The sequence below is a fragment of the Trachinotus anak genome, unplaced genomic scaffold, assembly GCF_046630095.1.
Source record: "Trachinotus anak isolate AG129_WGS33_773 ecotype Australia unplaced genomic scaffold, CSIRO_AGI_Tana_v1 ptg000026l, whole genome shotgun sequence".
NCBI classification, from domain to species: domain Eukaryota; kingdom Metazoa; phylum Chordata; class Actinopteri; order Carangiformes; family Carangidae; genus Trachinotus; species Trachinotus anak.
The window spans coordinates 11990888-12010115 of NW_027273877.1; the positions used below are offsets into that span (position 1 = coordinate 11990888).

The window sequence follows — 19228 nt, forward strand, 5'->3', positions numbered from 1 at the left end:
GAAGTCCAGCATCAAATCAAGCACCATGGATTGCCTGAGAGGGGAGTCGAAGCCAATATGAATCTCCTCTGAATAACAGCTCTAACTACCCACTTATATAGGGTGTTGTCATGAAGCTGAGACAAGATATATGGTCCATATCTAAATGGACCTCATTTCCTAAGACAAAGAAGCACTCATCTCCCATGTCCTTTTGACCTAGTGCCCCTAACTGAATGTACCAGACCCAGGAAGTCACATAACATATGGAACTTAGGACACCACACTGTCATTTACACAGTGACCTGTCATTTTTCATCCTGGGAGCTGCCCAGTACAACCAGTCTGCATCCAGACGAGTGTTTAGTTCCCTATCAGAAATAATCTCTGTCCATGATAATACGCACGTGATGATTCACATCCACTGAGGATGTTGGTGTAAACAGGAAGGTGATTGTCTACGCTGCATTCAGATCACTCCACCATCATTATGCATCATTATGCATTATGCATATTTTATTTACAGTGCTCGCCATTTCATGTTGCATTTCAACTCAGGCTAAGTGACCTAAAGAAAACCTCAAGGCAGTTCAAACTCACAAGTAGACTGCTTCACCCAGAACCACAACACAGCAGGTTGACCCACACAGCAATGCTAACGCCAAGGAATCAGCCAGCATTCTTGGCTTCCTTTCTAAGCACATTTCCACACAGCATTCCCTAAGGCAGGGGTCGGCAAGTAAATGTGGCTTCCGGCCAGTTGTTTTCTAACCCATTACATGGCGGCCAGAACAAAATCAAAGGCTAATTTAAGAAACTGATTGATACAAATGCAACTCAAAGGAACTTTATTACTGTTCACACGTGGCTCTGTGGCCCACAGTCGCATATAATACGTTTGACTGATTTATTTAACTGGTGTTATTTTTTCACATCACACTTCTCATGTCCGCTATTTCAGAGGTCTGTCAAGTGAGCGACAGAACCTTTGGAACTTCCTGTCAGAACTTTTCAAAATAGAAGCTAAAAGCTTGTTTGAACAAAAGAATTGCAGAAAAATAACTTTCTTGCGCTTTTATTTTGTAGACAAGATAAAAAGACAAAACTCGCTAAAGAGGAAGTGACCCACTGTGCGGTGGGTCAGAACAAAGGAACAAACAAATAAACATGTTCAAACCTGCAACATAATAAAAGTAGCTGAAACTAACTCATGACTGTGTGTTTACTGTACTCTGCTTCTGATATATTATTGCAAACCCAAACAAACCCCAGACAGTAACAGAGGCAATGTCACAAAGCAATGTTGAATTATAGTAAAGTGAACATATGTAGAAAATGGTGAAACATGGTGTAATGTGTAACAGAAACATGTAAGAGACAAGTGGTGAGTAAAAGAGTTCTCACATTTATCAGTCGTGTGTTTGTTTCAGGATCCAGCAGCAGAGACCAGACTCTCCTGAACCCAGCTGTCTGTCTTTAAAGAGCCACCTGTCGAAGGATGTTATCACTGACTTTAAAGGAGGACGTCCATCAGCTGATCAGATGTAAGATGTAACAGGACAATAAGACACAGGTTACTGTAGAAAAGAATCAGTTTGTACAACAGGTTGTTGAACAATGTCTGAAATCAAAGTGTTTCTGTCTGTTGTGAACGTCCACACTGGAAGGTGGAGGTAAAACTCCAGCTGTCATAGAGAGGGAGGAGACATGATGTAGGTTAAATATGGATTCTGTCCTGGAGGAATCATAGTGTTGACCTCAGTTGTTCACATGAAAAGTGACAGAAATAGTTTGTGTGAAGAATGAAAAAAGAGCTTGAGAGAGATGTTCAAACCCCGCCTCTTTTCTCACCTGCACACAGCTGACCAATCAATGAGGGAGGAGGGTGTTTCAGACACTGTTCTACCATCCGATGAACCCCTCTGATGGAGTAAATTGAGCCCTTAAAATGTTCCTGATTCATATTTGAACTTTACACAGTGACCTGTCATCCTGGGAGCTGCCCAGTACAACCAGTCTGCATCCAGACGAGTGTTTAGTTCCATATCAGAAATACTCTCTGTCCATGTGATGATTCACATCCACTGAGGATGTTGGTGTAAACAGGAAGGAGATTGTCTACGCTGAAGAATAATAATAATAAGAAAATACGGAGAAAGAACAGCAAATGCAATTGTAGCAATAAAATGCAGAATTAAACTGCACAGCAGCTTCCACAAAGACAACAAGCTCAGTAACACTTGTCATTAATTATCCATGTTGCTTTCACTGGTAGTTGTGATAAGACCCAATCAGGGAGTGAACATGGGTGCCTACATCAGTGTTTCCAGAAGCCTCTGTTTTGGGGACTCAAACTCCTGAGTTATGTGGATACCAGAAGTAAATGTAGCAAAAGTAATGGATTTTAAAACTAAAATGTATTAATGTGAAAATAGTCTGATACATGCAGACACTGAGCAGCTCCACTGGAGCAGCTGGGGGTTCTAGGTGCCTTGCTTCAGGGCTCTTCAGCAGTGTTCAGTGAAGGAGGGAGAGCTGTATAGAGGGTTGGTGAGAGCTGAGCTGGAAGCTGCAAACAGCTGCAGACTGAGCTGTTGATTCTCAGTGGGATCAGCAGGACTAGTAAAACTTTAGCTCTACAGGGAGTGGTCTGATTCACTGTTCACATCCAAACATCACTTCATGGACCTTCAGCTTGTGTCTGTCTCTGTGTGGACAGACATAATGTGAGCTCATTCTTCATGATTCCTCCACAGAGTGGACCAGGGGAGCTCAGAGGTTCCCAGGGGTCAGTCTGCCCGGCAGCATCAAACACACCTGGGCTCCATATTAATGGTCTGTGCATGTACAACAAGTACTTTCACATCTGCTCACAATCATCTCCATGCTGCACTGTTAGACCAGTGGATTGTCAGTCTGTCCAACATGGATCTGATGTTTGGCTCCATGGTTTTAGTTTGATGCTATCACTCATGTAGTTTCCTGTTCCAGCTGCTGGAGGAGAACATTGTCAGTTTTGTGAAGGACGAGCTGAAGAAGATCCCGAAGGTTCTGAGTGCAGATTACCCAGAATGCTTAGAGAGTCAGAGGGAGGATGAGGAGGTGTTGGACGGTGAGGATGAAGAGCAGAGGAGCAGCAGAGAGGCATTTGAGAAGATCACAGTGAACTTCCTGAGGAGGATGAAGCAGGAGGAGCTGGCTGACTGTCTGCAGAGCAGTAAGAGGATTTCTCTAAAGATTCAACGTGATGGAGAAATGAGACATTTACTAACATCTCAACACATGTTAAAATGTTTTATATTTTTTCCATGAATCAGTTGTGTATCTTATTTGCTGTGTGTTAATTCAGGAACTCCTGCTGCAGTTTGTCAACATAAACTTAAATCTGAGCTGAAGGAGAAGTTCCAGTGTGTGTTTGAGGGGATCTCTAAAGCAGGAAAACCAAACCATCTGAATCAGATCTACACAGAGCTCAACATCACAGAGGGAGGGGCTGGAGAGGTCAATGATGAACATGAAGTCAGACAGATTGAAACAACTTCTAGGAAACCAGACAGACCAGAAACAACCATCAGACTAGAAGACATCTTTAAAGCCCCACCTGGAAGAGATGGACCAATCAGAACAGTGATGACAAAGGGAGTGGCTGGCATTGGGAAAACAGTCTTAACACAGAAGTTCACTCTGGACTGGGCTGAAGACAAAGCCAACCAGGACATACACTTCACATTTCCCTTCACCTTCAGAGAGCTGAATGTGCTGAAAGAGAAAAAGTTCAGCTTGGTGGAACTTGTTCATCACTTCTTCACTCAAACCAAAGAAGCAGGAATCTGCAGGTTTGATCAGTTCCAGGTTGTGTTCATCTTTGACGGTCTGGATGAGTGTCGACCTCCTCTGGACTTCAACAACACTGAGATCCTGACTGATGTCACAGAGTCCACCTCAGTGCACGTGCTGCTGACCAACCTCATCAGGGGGAACCTGCTTCCCTCTGCTCGCCTCTGGATAACCACACGACCTGCAGCAGCCAATCAGATCCCTCCTGAGTGTGTTGACATGGTGACAGAGGTCAGAGGGTTCACTGACCCACAGAAGGAGGAGTACTTCAGGAAGAGGTTCAGAGATGAGGAGCAGGCCAGCAGGATCATCTCCCACATCAAGATGTCACAAAGCCTCCACATCATGTGCCACATCCCAGTCTTCTGCTGGATCACTGCTACAGTTCTGGAGGATGTGTTGAAGACCAGAGAGGGAGGAGAGCTGCCAAAGACCCTGACTGAGATGTACATCCACTTCCTGGTGGTTCAGTCCAAACTGAAGAAGGTCAAGTATGATGGAGGAGCTGAGACAGATCCACACTGGAGTCCAGAGACCAGGAAGATGATTGAGTCTCTGGGAAAACTGGCTTTTGAGCAGCTGCAGAAAGGAAACCTGATCTTCTATGAATCAGACCTGACAGAGTGTGGCATCGATATCAGAGCAGCCTCAGTGTACTCAGGAGTGTTCACACAGGTCTTTACAGAGGAGAGAGGGCTGTACCAGGACAAGGTGTTCTGCTTCGTCCATCTGAGTGTTCAGGAGTTTCTGGCTGCTCTTCATGTCCACATGACCTTCATCAACTCTGGAGTCAATCTGCTGTTAGAAGAACCAACATTCTCCCAGAAGTCCAGAAGAAGAAAAGTTGAGTTTACACAGACACATTTCCACCAGAGAGCTGTGGACAAGGCCTTACAGAGTCCAAATGGACACCTGGACTTGTTCCTCCGCTTCCTGCTGGGTCTTTCACTGCAGACCAATCAGACTCTCCTACAAGGCCTGATGACACAGACAGGAAGTGGCTCACAGACCAATCAGAAAACAGTCCAGTACATCAAGAAGAAGATCAGTGAGAATCTGTCTGTAGAGAAAAGCATCAACCTGTTCCACTGTCTGAATGAACTGAATGATGATTCTCTAGTGGAGCAGATCCAACAGTCCCTGAGATCAGGAAGTCTCTCCACAGATGAACTGTCTCCTGCTCAGTGGTCAGCTCTGGTCTTCATCTTACTGTCATCACAAAAAGATCTGGACGTGTTTGACCTGAAGAAATACTCTGCTTCAGAGGAGGCTCTTCTGAGGCTGCTGCCAGTGGTCAAAGCCTCCAACAAAGCTGTGTAAGTGTATAGATCATCAGATTTATTCATCATTATATGAAGACACTGCTCTGATCTTTTCAACAGCAGAGGGAATAAATTCCTCTCTTCTTTAATTCCTTGTTATCATCCCTTCAGACTGAGTGGCTGTAACCTCTCAGAGAGAAGCTGTGAAGCTCTGTCCTCAGTCCTCAGCTCCCAGTCCTCTAGTCTGAGAGACCTGGACCTGAGTAACAACAACCTGCAGGATCCAGGGGTGGAGTCACTGTCTGCTGGACTGATGAGTCCACACTGTAGACTGGAAACTCTCAGGTCAGGATTCATCAACCTGTTTAACCAATGACCATTTAAGATATCATTAACATTAGTGGATAAACAGCAAACATGTGTAGGATTGTGTAAAGTATATTTCACTAAACTTTGGCAGAACTTTCTAGACTCAAAGAATTTCTTTCCATGAGATCCATGGATCTTTAATATCTTTATTTTTTTGAGGAACATGTCTAAATGTAATTTCCAGTGGGGTGTGCGCATATGGACCACATCTCAGTGGTATCAGTAATGAATACAGAAAAATCTGTGAAATATATTTCAAAGTGTATCTGCACACTAAATTCACAGCTTTTTTGGTGACATTGGACCAAAAAAGAACAGAACCGACAACAAGAAAAGAATCAAACAGCACAAAAACAGACCACCAAGTGTTGACAGAGGATTCCTGTGTGTGGTTTTGTGTGTCTGCAGTCTGTCAGGCTGTCTGATCACAGAGGAAGGCTGTGCTTCTCTGGCCTCAGCTCTGAGATCCAACCCCTCCCATCTGAGAGAGCTGGACCTGAGCTACAATCATCCAGGAGACTCAGCAGTGAAGCAGCTGTCTGCTGGACTGGAGGATCCAGACTGGAGACTGGACTCTCTCAGGTATGGACAGACACTGTCTGATAGAGGAGAAGAGCTGAAACATGTTCTCTGTCACAGCTGATGACAGATCTCTACAGAAGAGCTCTGACTTCAACAAGCTGTGTCAAGGACGCTAAGAAGCTGATTGATAACTGAGCTTCTGGGTCATGTATGGAACTAGTGGAGGTGGGGGGGCATGGTAGTTTGACTCATGACGTCAGAAAATTTGGCAACGGCAGACACATCTATATCTATTTCTTGGATTAAGTATTTACACTGTGTTTGTAGTGGAAAAAGGAACTTCAGCCTGAACACAGTAATGATCAGAGATGGCCAAGTCCAGTAATGTCCAAGTCTGCATGTTGAGAGAACGTGCTGGTCTGACCCCCCTCCTCCTTTCAGGGTGGAGCCTGCTGGAGTCCGGTGGTTGAGACCAGGTCTGAGGAAGTGTAAGTGTGTTTTTCATTTGATTCATGATTCACTGTCAATAACTGATCAGATGATAGATCAATAACTGCAGCTGTGTCTCCTTCTCTCCATCAGATTTCTGTGAACTCACAATCGACACAAACACAGTGAACAGAAAGCTCCAACTGTCTGACGACAACAGGAAGGTGACACATGTGAGGAAGAATCAGTCGTATCCTGATCATCCAGACAGATTTGACCAGTGTCCTCAGCTGCTGTGTGGAACTGGTCTGACTGGTCGCTGTTACTGGGAGGTCGAGTGCAGAGGAGGAGTTTATGTAGCAGTGAGTTACAGAGGAATCAGCCGGAGAGGAAACAGAAAAGACTGTGTGTTTGGACTGAACCATCAGTCCTGGAGTCTGTACTGCTCTGATGGTGGTTACTCTGTCTGGCACAATAACATAAGAACAGATATCTTCCTCTCTTCCTCCTCCTCCTCCCCTTCCCCCTCAGTCTCTCACAGGGTAGCAGTGTATGTGGACTGTCCTGCTGGCTCTCTGTCCTTCTACAGAGTCTCCTCTGACTCACTGATCCACCTCCACACCTTCAACACCACCTTCACTCAGCCTCTGTATCCTGGGTTTGCAGCATGGCCTGGTGCCTCACTGTGTCTGTGTTCAGTGAGGCAGAGAGTCTCCTCCTGTTAGAGAAACTCTCTCACTGTTGAACAGATAGTTCAGTCTCTTTCACTCACACATTGTCAGGTTCATGTATTACAGCAGTTTACTTTTTAAATGCTTCTTCCAGTGCTGTAAAGATAAAAGCTACAGTTATAACAGGATAAACATGTTCACTTGTTATTGAGTCTTTTGAGTCTGTTTCCAGTGAAAACATCACAGTGAATATCTGGATGTCGTCTTTCTCTGAAGTCAGTTCAGCTGAGACGACTCAGTTCATCTCAGCTGCAGTTAGTTTGCTGCAGATGTGACAAACTGTGAGATCAGAGAGGAATCACTGACCTGCACTGACCTGAGCTGGATCTGCAAAAAGACATTCAGAGATGATGGTCCAGTGAACAGAGGGTTGATGAACAGCCTGGTTTCTTCCTGCTGATGAATCAGGCTGCAATGTTCCCTGTCAGTAGCTACAGTCAGGGGTTAAAGTGGGAGTGGAGGAGTCCAAAGGTTTGTGGGTGGGTGTAGATACCAGTCTGTGGAGCGACCAGTCCCCTGGCTGTCCCTCTGCTCTTCTCTAATCACATGTAGAGCTGAGCTTTGTAATAACCTCATGAATTTATAACGTATAGATTTTCATGTGTTCTACATAAGTGAGACACAGCTTCATCTGCAACAATGAATCTAAAAGGACAACTGCCTTGTGTGAGGATGTATAACAGATATACAACATATATATATATATCTGATATGAGTTACTTACTGTAATAAACATGAAGTGGTTACTGTACTATAACTTTTCTATCATGGTAAAACATTTGTAAATGTATTTCTTGATCATAAATGTATTTTTATATATTTTCTTGTCTTACATCACTGGATCTTTTATTTTTTGAATGGAGCACTTTGTAACTTGAGTTTAGAAAAGGGATCTACAGATAAAGATGATTATTTTTACTGTCTCAAAGTGACCAACAGGAGTATAACCAACAGGAGGCTGTTGATGTAGGACATGATTTTTGTGTCACCGCTGTATAAGACTGAATTTAGTGAATATTATTCCTAATAAAAATTCTCAAAATTGTGAAAAAGCACATTTTTCCGAATTAATTTATGTTGTTAAAATGTGAAATGTAAAATTTATGCTTAACAAGTGATCACATCACAACATGAAATGTACTTTTACAATTACTTTTTTGTTATATCGTGAGAAGTTTGTATGTAGAAGCATGAAAATATCAGATTTTTTTTTCTTGCGTGGCAGCAATAGCTTCCATCATTTATAATGTTTCAGTCGTTAACACCTGTCGTTACCTGAGCTACAGTAGAAACTGTAGTAGAACCTTTGCTGGTGTTATTTAGTGTTTTTATAATGTCACTGTAAAGTGTGGACGGACTTGAAACACGTCCGCCATGTTGTGTGGATGTTTGCAGTGGAAGTGATGGAATAAGAGCAGAAGCAGAGTCAGCTGTTGCTCAGTGGTTGAACACAGAGTCGTTGTCACTGTGCAGCTCCTCTCAGGACTGAAGGCAGCTCTTCCTCCCTGAATCAGCCTGTGGAGGAGGCGGAGACCAGCGGCTGCTCTCTCTGTGGGTGAGTGTCTTCAGATTTACACTGCAGGACGGACATGGACACTGTGTGGCAGGCTGATGGGTTTCAGACTGAGAGTAACTATGGCTGCGTTCAGAGAGATGACAAGAGAAACCTGGCACTTAAACAACAGCCTCTTTCACTGAAATAAGAGAGATTTCTGTCAAATTAAGTTTTAATATCAATGTGAAGGCTTCATTTATTTTTGTTTGGAACTGTCTAAACTAGTTATTTGCAGGGATTATGTAACTTCTGGTGCTGGACAGTAACAAAGTACATTTACTCCAGTACTTCAATCTTAATTGTACTTTACTTGAGTATGTCCATGTTCTGCTTCTTTATACTTTTCCTGAACTACATTGTGTTTATTTCACAGCTAATTTCCATTGAGAATTTATACAAAAACCTAATGATCACTTAGAAATGAAATAAAATAAAATGTGATACATTATTACAGATACAAGAATGTGAAACCAGCTCCACCATGGCTACATTAAAGTTCTGACTTAATGTTAGATATGATATGATATGATATGATATATATGATATGATATGATATGATATGATAGATATGATATGATATATATGATATGATATGATATATGATTCATGCTGCAGCAGCGTTTAAAGTGGATGTATTGGACACACCATAACCCCGGCTGACCCACATGGAAACAACAGAGCATCTGTTTTATGTTTGTGACATGATCCAAAACTTATGGAAATCCTTGTCTAAGCTCCAAATCCATAAATATAGATTGATTCTCTTTCAAATGTGTCCAGATTTCTAGTTAACAATATCATCATCACAAAATTCTATGTACATAAATGTCATTTCATGAAATCCCCTCCCACTGTGTAAAGCACTAAACATTCATTTTTTCCACTTAACAAATGCATAAAATGTCAACGTGTCCATAACAGGAAACTCTATGTGTGTGAATATAATCTACTCTCTAATTAACTCTTGCTCAGTTCTTCATTTGTATTTAATTGTTGTTTTAATGGATCAGATTTCTCTACATGTGTTTTCTTTCATGTTATCTCATTCAACAATTCAATTCTGTTTGTTTCTGGGGTTAAAGGAGGATTTATTGTCCATGTGTTATAAAGTTGTGTCAGGGTTTGAGTTTGTCATCTGTTTCCTGTTTTATTTTGACATGTCTGTCTCGTCTTCCTGTCTTGCCCCATTCCTGGTGTCTTTACCTCCCCCCATGTTGATGACTTCCCCCCGCCCTAATGGTTTTCCCCTGTGTCTCGTTCTCTTCCCTGTCTGTCTGTATTTAAGTCCACGTCTCTTCCTTGTCATTTGCCAGACTGTCTCTACTCCAGTGTGACTTTTCTGACGCTCCTCATGTGCTCTGACCAGTTTTTGTAGTTTTCTCGTGTGTTTCTTGCCTGCTGATTCTGTTCCTCTGCCTGTGCTGACTGCTTTACTGTGTACTGGACCTTTTGCCTGAATAAAGGACCTAGAGTTTGGACTTTGTCTCAGTCTGCTCAGTGAGTCCATCTTTGTGCCTGATAAACCCACTGTGATCTCACCCATTGGTTGGTGAACTGCTGTTTTGAAGCCTTGATTTTTTGAAACTAGAAGACACCATGTTTGGAGGCGAGGGTGGAGCTGACCTTAGACCCGAGGTCACGATGCACACCCACCTCCACCAGCTACCTGACGCACTGCACGAGGCTCGATGCTGCTCTGTGTGAGTCTGCATTCAGTCATTTTCCATAACTCAAGCTAAACTTCAGCACGAAGTATTAAAGAACTTTTAATAGCAAACTGCCTGCATGTCCACATTTGGAAAATATTACACACAGGAGGGTTATGTAAAGTTATTGCAGCTGCAGTTACTGTGTGTTAGCTCACACACAGTGTAAGCATGTGTGGCGAGTGGAGGGGTGGGAAAGGGGTGTACCGACAACGCCACCTGGGGAGTTTCGCCCCAGGAGATAGTTTATATGAGATGGTTATATGGTTAGATGGTTAAATTTACTATACACAGGTCTTCACAGGTCCGTATACCACGGGCAGAGACGTATTTAGAAAAGTAGAAAAATAGTTTATTTTACAACCAATTAAAACATCACTTGAACAGTACTGGCTCGTAATTACGTACTGGGGCCACAGAGCAGAATGAACAGGGCTGTGGAGGCTACGGCGGCCCAAAATCAAATCAAGGGGGAGGAATAACTAACCAAAAACACCCGTGACACTGCAAACACACACACCCGCAAGGGGTTCGTGAAGAAAATACCACCACCAGGAATTGGGTCGCCGCCTGGCCCTCCGCACCTGTCCGCAAAGACAAGAAAGCAAGTTATAAAACTGGCCTCCCAGTTAATATGGCCCTTGATTGCTACCACACACACACACACACACACACACACACACACACACACACACTACTTTAAGTGATTAAAAACAACGAAACAAACCAAAGGTAAATAATGTTCCTTAAACAACAAACAAACAGTCAATAATGTTCAACAAATTAAACAAATGAATACAAAATAAATCTTTGCAAGGTTGATTAATGAACTAAACAGAATCCTTAGAGTAGCAATAGGCCCTGACACCAGCTCTGTGAAGAGCCTTAGTACGTTGCCTCCCCACAGCTCAGAAAAGCTGAGGAGTCAAAACGGCTTCAGTGAGCCAAAACAGTCAGGATGGACCAAACACAGCCAAAACAGTCAGAGTGAACCAACGCAGCCAAAACAGTCAGGGTGAACCAACGCAGCCAAAACAGTCAGGATGGACCAAACACAGCCAAAACAGCAGTGGGTGAACCAACGCAGCCAAAACAGTCAGAGTGAACCAAACGCAGCCAAAACAGCAGTGGGTGAACCAACGCAGCCAAAACAGTCAGGGTGAACCAACGCAGCCAAAACAGTCAGGGTGAACCAACGCAGCCAAAACAGTCAGGGTGAACCAACGCAGCCAAAACAGTCAGGGTGGACCAACGCAGCCAAAACAGTCAGGGTGAACCAACGCAGCCAAAACAGTCATGGTGAACCAACGCAGCCAAAACAGTCAGGGTGAACCAACGCAGCCAAAACAGTCAGAGTGAACCAACGCAGCCAAAACAGTCAGGGTGAACCAACGCAGCCAAAACAGTCAGGGTGGACCAACGCAGCCAAAACAGTCAGAGTGAACCAAACGCAGCCAAAACAGTCAGGGTGAACCAACGCAGCCAAAACAGTCAGAGTGAACCAACGCAGCCAAAACAGTCAGGGTGAACCAACGCAGCCAAAACAGTCAGAGTGAACCAAACGCAGCCAAAACAGTCAGGGTGAACCAACGCAGCCAAAACAGTCAGGGTGAACCAAACGCAGCCAAAACAGTCAGAGTGAACCAAACGCAGCCAAAACAGCAGTGGGTGAACCAACGCAGCCAAAACAGTCAGGGTGAACCAACGCAGCCAAAACAGTCAGGGTGAACCAACGCAGCCAAAACAGCAGTGGGTGAACCAACGCAGCCAAAACAGTCAGAGTGAACCAACCCAGCCAAAACAGCAGTGGGTGAACCAACGCAGCCAAAACAGTCAGAGTGAACCAAAGCAGCCAAAACAGTCAGAATGAACCAACGCAGCCAAAACAGTCAGGGTGAACCAACGCAGCCAAAACAGCAGTGGGTGAACCAACGCAGCCAAAACAGTCAGAGTGAACCAACGCAGCCAAAACAGTCAGGGTGGACCAAACGCAGCCAAAACAGTCAGGGTGAACCAACGCAGCCAAAACAGTCAGGGTGAACCAACGCAGCCAAAACAGTCAGGGTGGACCAACGCAGCCAAAACAGTCAGAGTGAACCAAACGCAGCCAAAACAGTCAGGGTGAACCAACGCAGCCAAAACAGTCAGGGTGAACCAACGCAGCCAAAACAGTCAGAGTGAACCAACGCAGCCAAAACAGTCAGGGTGAACCAACGCAGCCAAAACAGTCAGAGTGAACCAACGCAGCCAAAACAGTCAGGGTGGACCAAACGCAGCCAAAACAGTCAGGGTGAACCAAACGCAGCCAAAACAGTCAGAGTGAACCAAACGCAGCCAAAACAGTCAGAGTGAACCAACGCAGCCAAAACAGTCAGGGTGAACCAACGCAGCCAAAACAGTCAGAGTGAACCAACGCAGCCAAAACAGTCAGGGTGAACCAAACGCAGCCAAAACAGTCAGGGTGAACCAACGCAGCCAAAACAGTCAGGGTGAACCAACGCAGCCAAAACAGTCAGGGTGAACCAAACGCAGCCAAAACAGTCAGGGTGAACCAACGCAGCCAAAACAGTCAGGGTGAACCAAACGCAGCCAAAACAGTCAGAGTGAACCAAACGCAGCCAAAACAGCAGTGGGTCCAGGAGATGGTGGCTTTAATAGTTTCTGGGCCTCACCAGCAGGGCATTACAGAGCGCCGAGAGGTCACATGGAGACCGCGCCACAACGCCGACAGGCCCCCAGCAGGGCAGCTCAGCCCCGTGACTCCAGCAGTCCGCCACACCGTGCGCCGAAGGAAAGCGTGCGTCGTTCTGGCGACACGCCAAAGACGCACTGATGCTGGGCACGCTGCACTGCGCTGAAGGGCAGAGCGTGCGTTATTATGGCAAAACGCCACACGGCTTCACCACGCCACTCCAGGCCACAGCCACCACCACGGACGAGCGGAACAGGAAGAGAGAGAGCGCGCCAGGTGTACCCAGGCCCATATATATAAAGGTGCGCTCCCCGCCCACAAATCAGTGCCACAGGGTGACACAGCGCCCCACTGTGAGGAGGAGTAAGCCGTGCTCCGGCCACAATAATATTACAGTGTGTGTGTATAAGGACCTATCAGGAGTTATTGTGAATACGCTAACGTTTGATTTAGCGGTGTCAGACTGTGTTTTTTTTACGTGTTATAACTGAACAAGGTTGGGAGTTATTGTGAACGTGTTTAATAAAGTTTGACTGACTTATCTGACTGTTATAGTCCGTTGCACTTTATATATGAAAAAAGTTCGAAAATAGACCATTCATTGACAGGGCGCCTTATAATCCAGTGCGCCCTACAGTACAAATACGGTAGATGGAGCCACAGGTGGAGCTGGCAGAGTTGAAGAGGTGGAGTCACTACGTCTTTATTGAAGCAGCAGCATGTTGTCATGAATATTAATGAGAGCTGTTTTTACTTTGTCTGTTTGACTCTTTGTGGTTTCAAGCAGGAACTTTGTCTCCTAAACTCACATCTTTGGTTCTTTATTCAGATTGAGGAGCTGCAGGTTGTCAGAGATCAGCTGTTCTTCTCTGGTCTCAGCTCTGAAGTCCAACCCCTCCCATCTGAGAGAACTGGATCTGAGAGACAACAACCTGCAGGATCCAGACCTGAAGGATCTCCGTGGTCTCGTGGAGAGTCCAGACTGTAGACTGGAGACTCTGAGGTCAGTAGAGGGGCGGAGTCAGTCCATGCTGCTCTCAGCAGTATTGTACTAAACACAGTTAGTATCAGAGCAAAGATCCAGTGTTTCCTGTGAACCTCCAACCTCCTCAGTGGCTGCTTTCCTCAGTGAAGCTGTGAGAGGAGAACGGGGACAGGCTTCAGGATTGGACAGAAAGACAGAGAGAGAGACAACAGTCAGCCAATCAGAGTAGTCAGAAGCTTGTTGTGATCATGACTCTGAGTTGGTGTGAAGACGACTGTTGTTGTTGTGTTGATGTGTACAGGAAATAAAGCTGATTCCAGCTGACAGCCTCACAGATGGACAGAGACAGTGTCCTCATTCATCAAACTGTCCAATCAGATCTGAGACTGTTTGTTCTCTGGTTTCAACACTAAACAGCTGATCAGTTTCATCTGTGTCACAGCTCTGAGATCAGTGTGATGGAGCCTGACAGTCCCTGGCTCTTAGTGACAGCCTCCATGTTCAGTCAGGTGATGTTTCAGAAGCAGCTCACATGTTGATCAACACACAGAGACTCTGTGTTTAAAGTGACATCAGCTGACAGGTAACAGGAGTGAATCCATCACTGACCTGTTGCTGACTCAGCACTTTGTTTCCACTGTGGACTGAGTGAAATGTGCAGAGTGAACAGACTTGATGCTGAACGTCTCTGCAGGTCTGTGAGCTTCCAGCTCAGTGTGTTCACTCCAACACGTTAACATGAGAGCTGAGAGGAAGCAGCTGCTGCACATCTGGTCTGAACAGGACTGAAGTCCCTGCTGCATCACTGACTGATGAAGTGAGTCTCTGTAAACACTGATTCATCTCCTCTGCTTTCTTCTTCTCTACACAGATGGGAGTCACTCTACAGGTAAGAGTAGAGAGGAGAGCTTGATCCAGCAGTGACTGACAGAGGAATCAGAAGAAGTGGACATGACTCTCAGTGCTGCAGTCTGAACTGATCTGAGAACAGCTCCACTGTCACACACAGAGTCTAGTCCACCATCATCCCTGTGTGTTCCTCTGGATCTGACAGAGCATCATCAGTGTCTCTGGACTTAAAGCTCATCAAGTTCAGCTCTGAACAGTTTCCTTGTTGAGCTTCACAAAGAGGGAATTTCACAGTAAAATGACTTGAACTCTGAAGATTAGTTTGACTCAGACGTTGAAGCCTCATGTTCTTCAGCTGAACTTTACCAGATATTACAGGAGGAACATGTTGTTTTTATCCTCCATCTTATTGATGTATTCAATAATACTTCATAGAAGATATATTAAATGATCATATTCATAATGTTGTATATGCTAAATATTTGTAACCAACCCCTGCAGTGAATAGAAACCAACAAAGATTTTTACTCTAGTAGAAGTTAAAATGTTTCAAGATTAAAGTAAAAATGTAAGTTGAAGTTCAAATCTACTCATTATGTCACTGTTACATTTTCATAGTATTGTATTTTATTGCACATTTACTGCTTCTCTTAAGCCTGTTGAGATATGAGGTTTTTAGCCATATCTCCCAGCCTTTTTATATGAGCATGTCTATATATCTTAATGATAAGTCAACAAGTATCATTGGTTTAATTCATCATTAATTAACAGTACTTTAAATCCTTCTGTGTGGTAAATAATGTTTTTATATTTACTTCCTGTTTTTTATAGCCTTATATTTGACTGGTGTTTAGTTCTGCTGTTTGTAGCAGAATAATAATTCAATGTAAATTCAAATGTAGTTTAAATTTTCACCGACACAGTGAGGGGGGCAGTAGAGTTTCAGGAGCCAGAACAACCTCCACCAATCAGAGGTTTAGTTCAGCCTGAGAGGTAAAACCCAGGGCTGGTGAGAGCATCATCATCTTCATCAGCTCCTCTCTTCTCTCATTGGCCGTCATTCACAGCTGATCCACAGAAATACTCTGGGCTTTGTTTACTAGAGGTTTTAATGTTGGCATTTCACTGTTTTTACATCGAGAGACTGTTGATGTGAAGTGCAGCATTATCAATGACCATAATTAGCAAATCATTTGAACACATTTCCTCCATCCACTGCTGACTTATTCAATGACCTCGTTGCTTCCAATGATAATTTAAGATTCTCTTTCGACTCAGTTTCTCCTGATCAACAAACACCACAAATCAAATCACCATGGAAAAAGAAACTGTTGAAAAGCTGAGAGAGGACAGAGGAAAAGCAAATCACATGTTCACTTGTATGTTTTTAAACATAGGGTTTTAATTAACAGTTACGTCGTCAGGAAAGAGAGACGATTAATTCAGAAAACCAAAATAACCACAGTTTTCTTTTCTACAGTTGATCATCTTTTAAATCCACCACCTGCTCTCAGTCTAACTCAACTTTCAACTGAGAAAATCTCAGCACAGTTTTAAAAGAAAACATTTCTGTAAGAGCCAGCATAGCAAATATTAACACACAAACTGTCATGGGCTCCCAGCTATGATGTCAACCAATCTTACTCTCTCCTAAGGAACAACAAGACGAATAAAGTCCTCTGAACTCAGGAAACATTTAACCAATAACATTTTAGAAAAGTTCCAATTGGGTTATTCAGCAACCCACAGCACAGAGAGTGCTGTAATCAAAGTGGTAAATGAGAAATGAGCCGGTCTCTGACTGTGTTTTAGTCTGATTTATTCTTATTTAATGAAACAGCCATAGGAATGGTGAATATCCTCAGGGGACCCACAGTACTGAATATGGTGTTCCTCAAGGAACCATTCACAGCCCAGTCCTGTTATCACTATATTTGCTCCCACTGGGAAACAGTATCAACCATCACCATATTGGGTGCCATCTGTACGCTGATGATACACAATTGTACATCTCTGTTTCCCCAAATGACTCCATTGCACTGCTCTCTCTCATCACCTGTCTCACTAACATTAACACATGGATGTGTAAAAACATTTTAAAAGCAGCAAGAGAAAATCTACACTTTGTGTTTGGTCTCAGCAAACAAATGAAAACACTAATCACATATTTGGGATCACTTTAGCCTCAGATCTTTAGAGGAAGAAATAAGAAATGTTTCCAAAGTCACTCAGAATCCTCACTCACACTTTTATCACTACCTGTTTAGACTGTTGTGATTCTCTGTACCTTTCAGAAACCACTGTAAAGTTGTGACATGAGATTTTCTTTGGTTTTATGTTCCATGCAGATCACTAAGCTCTTCCACTACCTTTCTTTTAGATGTCTTTTTAGTATTTTTTGTTGTTGTGTTGTTTTAATCCTGTGTGAATCACTTTGGCCAAAGTGTTTGTAGGACATATTTTATGTATGTTATCTATATGTTATATCAATAAAGTTGAATTGAAAAACATTTTAGAGCCAAGTTTAACCTGTTGCTGCCCAGAGGGACCACCTGTCCTGCAGAGTCTGTCAGTCTTCATGTGTCAGGACAGAGTGAAGCAGCTCCACGGTTTCTGCACCGGCCTTCACTCACACTCACCTGCTCACCTGAGTGATTATCTGCTTTAATCTGAACCATGCTCTGAAACTTCATGGTCTGCACCCACACTGACAACTTGTCGCTGATTGGCTGGTTGGTGATTCCCTTGAGCCAATCACTTCCTCTCCTGCCTCCTGACCAAACAGAGCTCAGTGACTCTGACTGTTGGTGGGTTGAAGAGCTGAGCAGCTGCTGATCTCCTGCAGGAACAGAAACCATCCAGTGAGCAGCAGCTCTGTGGTGAAGCAGCTCAGTGATGACAGAGGTTCAGACAGCCACTTACAAGAGGAGCATCTCTGAACACAGCTCATGAAGCTTGAAGTGGACGGACTCCAGTGGCAGAAGACTCAGCAGGTCACAAAGAGCTCAAAGTTCAGTGTCGTATGAAAGGACTGGAACAGGAAGGTGAGGCACACAGGTGGAGACAGGAAGAAACAGGCTCCAGCAGGACAGTTACTGTGTCTGTTTAACTTCAGAACTGTGAGGCTTCCAGATCAGTCATAGGATCTCTTCCCTGACGGTTTACGTTACCAGATGGATTTCAGAGCTGTTTAATCACAGTCCTGAGGTCAGTCATCGTTTTCAGGTGGTGTCAGCTGAGAGCACAACACACACAAACACACCAGAGTCCATAACCAAACAGGTGGAGTGTGAACGCTGGATGGACCCTGCAGTGGGACGGTTTAGTTGACATGGTTTTTGTCGGGGACTCGGTCCATAGAGATTTAAACAGACAGTGACAGATCAGTGGAACCATAACACCAAGTTCTGTCAGTCAACACAATGTGGAGCTTCACAGCACAAATCTGAAATATCAGGTGTTAACAGAATGATGGGAACCAAAACAGACCGGCTGCACCGAGACACTGACCCTGCTGTTTTTACTGGTCAGCTCCCACTCTGTCAGTGACTGTGTTTCATTGTTCAGCTCGTAATCATGAAAACAACTCTCTCACTTTCTAATGAGTCGGCAGCAAAAGTCAGTGAGTCATCTGCAGTTATACATTTTAATGAACTGATGATAAAAGTTTGAGACTTTAATTTAAAATGTTTATGAGATGATTTTGGTCCAGATGCTCTGTAACTTGTTTTCCTGAAGGTCAGAGGTCAAACTGTTAATAATGGAGTCTGCATGATCAAGGTGTTACAGGAGGAGGAGGATAATCACCAGCACATCCTGGCAACCCAAATGTTTTTCTTATTAATGTTTTATAACTGAGCTGTAAACGATTTAATGCTTTGCTGTAGTGTGTGTGTGTCCGTGTGTGTGTGTGTGTGTGTGTGCTCCAGCACAGGTGGTGTACCATCTGTTGTGTACCAGTGTTGTTGACACTGTAATGGCTATGCTTGACAGTTTAAGCTTAGATATCTCAAACTGCAGAGGCCAGGCATACGACAATGCAAGTACTATGTCGGGGCGTTATAACGGGCTGCAGGCTCACTGTAAGAACAAGAATCCATTAATCCATTACATTCCCTCCGCAGCACATTCTCTCAATTTGGTGGGTGTCAACAGTGAAGAAGGCAGCTGTCAAGATGCAAGTCGTTTCTTTCACCTCATGCAGTCCTTATATGTCTTTTGTGAGGGTTCGACTCATAGACGGAACAGAGTCTTCAATAATGCAGACATCAAGGTAGACATGACATTGAAATCACAGTCATCAACGCGTTGG

The 19228-nt window shown here is 44.0% G+C and overlaps 1 protein-coding gene and 1 long non-coding RNA gene across 4 annotated transcripts in view; both read left to right on the forward strand.

Annotated features, from left to right (window-relative positions):
• The window catches only part of LOC139609599 (protein NLRC3-like), a 362291-nt gene that overhangs the window by 108697 nt on the left and 234366 nt on the right, over nucleotides 1-19228 (forward strand). For 2 of the 3 annotated variants that reach the window (XM_071464409.1, XM_071464411.1), the window contains 8 exons: nucleotides 1410-1523; nucleotides 2736-2814; nucleotides 2971-3196; nucleotides 3329-5132; nucleotides 5250-5423; nucleotides 5856-6029; nucleotides 6411-6457; nucleotides 6552-8182. In XM_071464409.1, coding sequence (XP_071320510.1) covers nucleotides 1410-1523; nucleotides 2736-2814; nucleotides 2971-3196; nucleotides 3329-5132; nucleotides 5250-5423; nucleotides 5856-6029; nucleotides 6411-6457; nucleotides 6552-7123 — 3190 coding nt within the window. In that variant the 3' untranslated portion in view covers nucleotides 7124-8182. Of the gene's footprint in view, nucleotides 1-1409; nucleotides 1524-2735; nucleotides 2815-2970; nucleotides 3197-3328; nucleotides 5133-5249; nucleotides 5424-5855; nucleotides 6030-6410; nucleotides 6458-6551; nucleotides 8183-19228 lie in introns of those variants that run through there. The other variant, XM_071464410.1, reaches the window with a different exon arrangement.
• LOC139609665 (uncharacterized) lies at nucleotides 10566-10975 on the forward strand. Its single transcript, XR_011685291.1, has 2 exons — nucleotides 10566-10729; nucleotides 10824-10975. It is a non-coding gene; the product is annotated as an uncharacterized lncRNA (long non-coding RNA).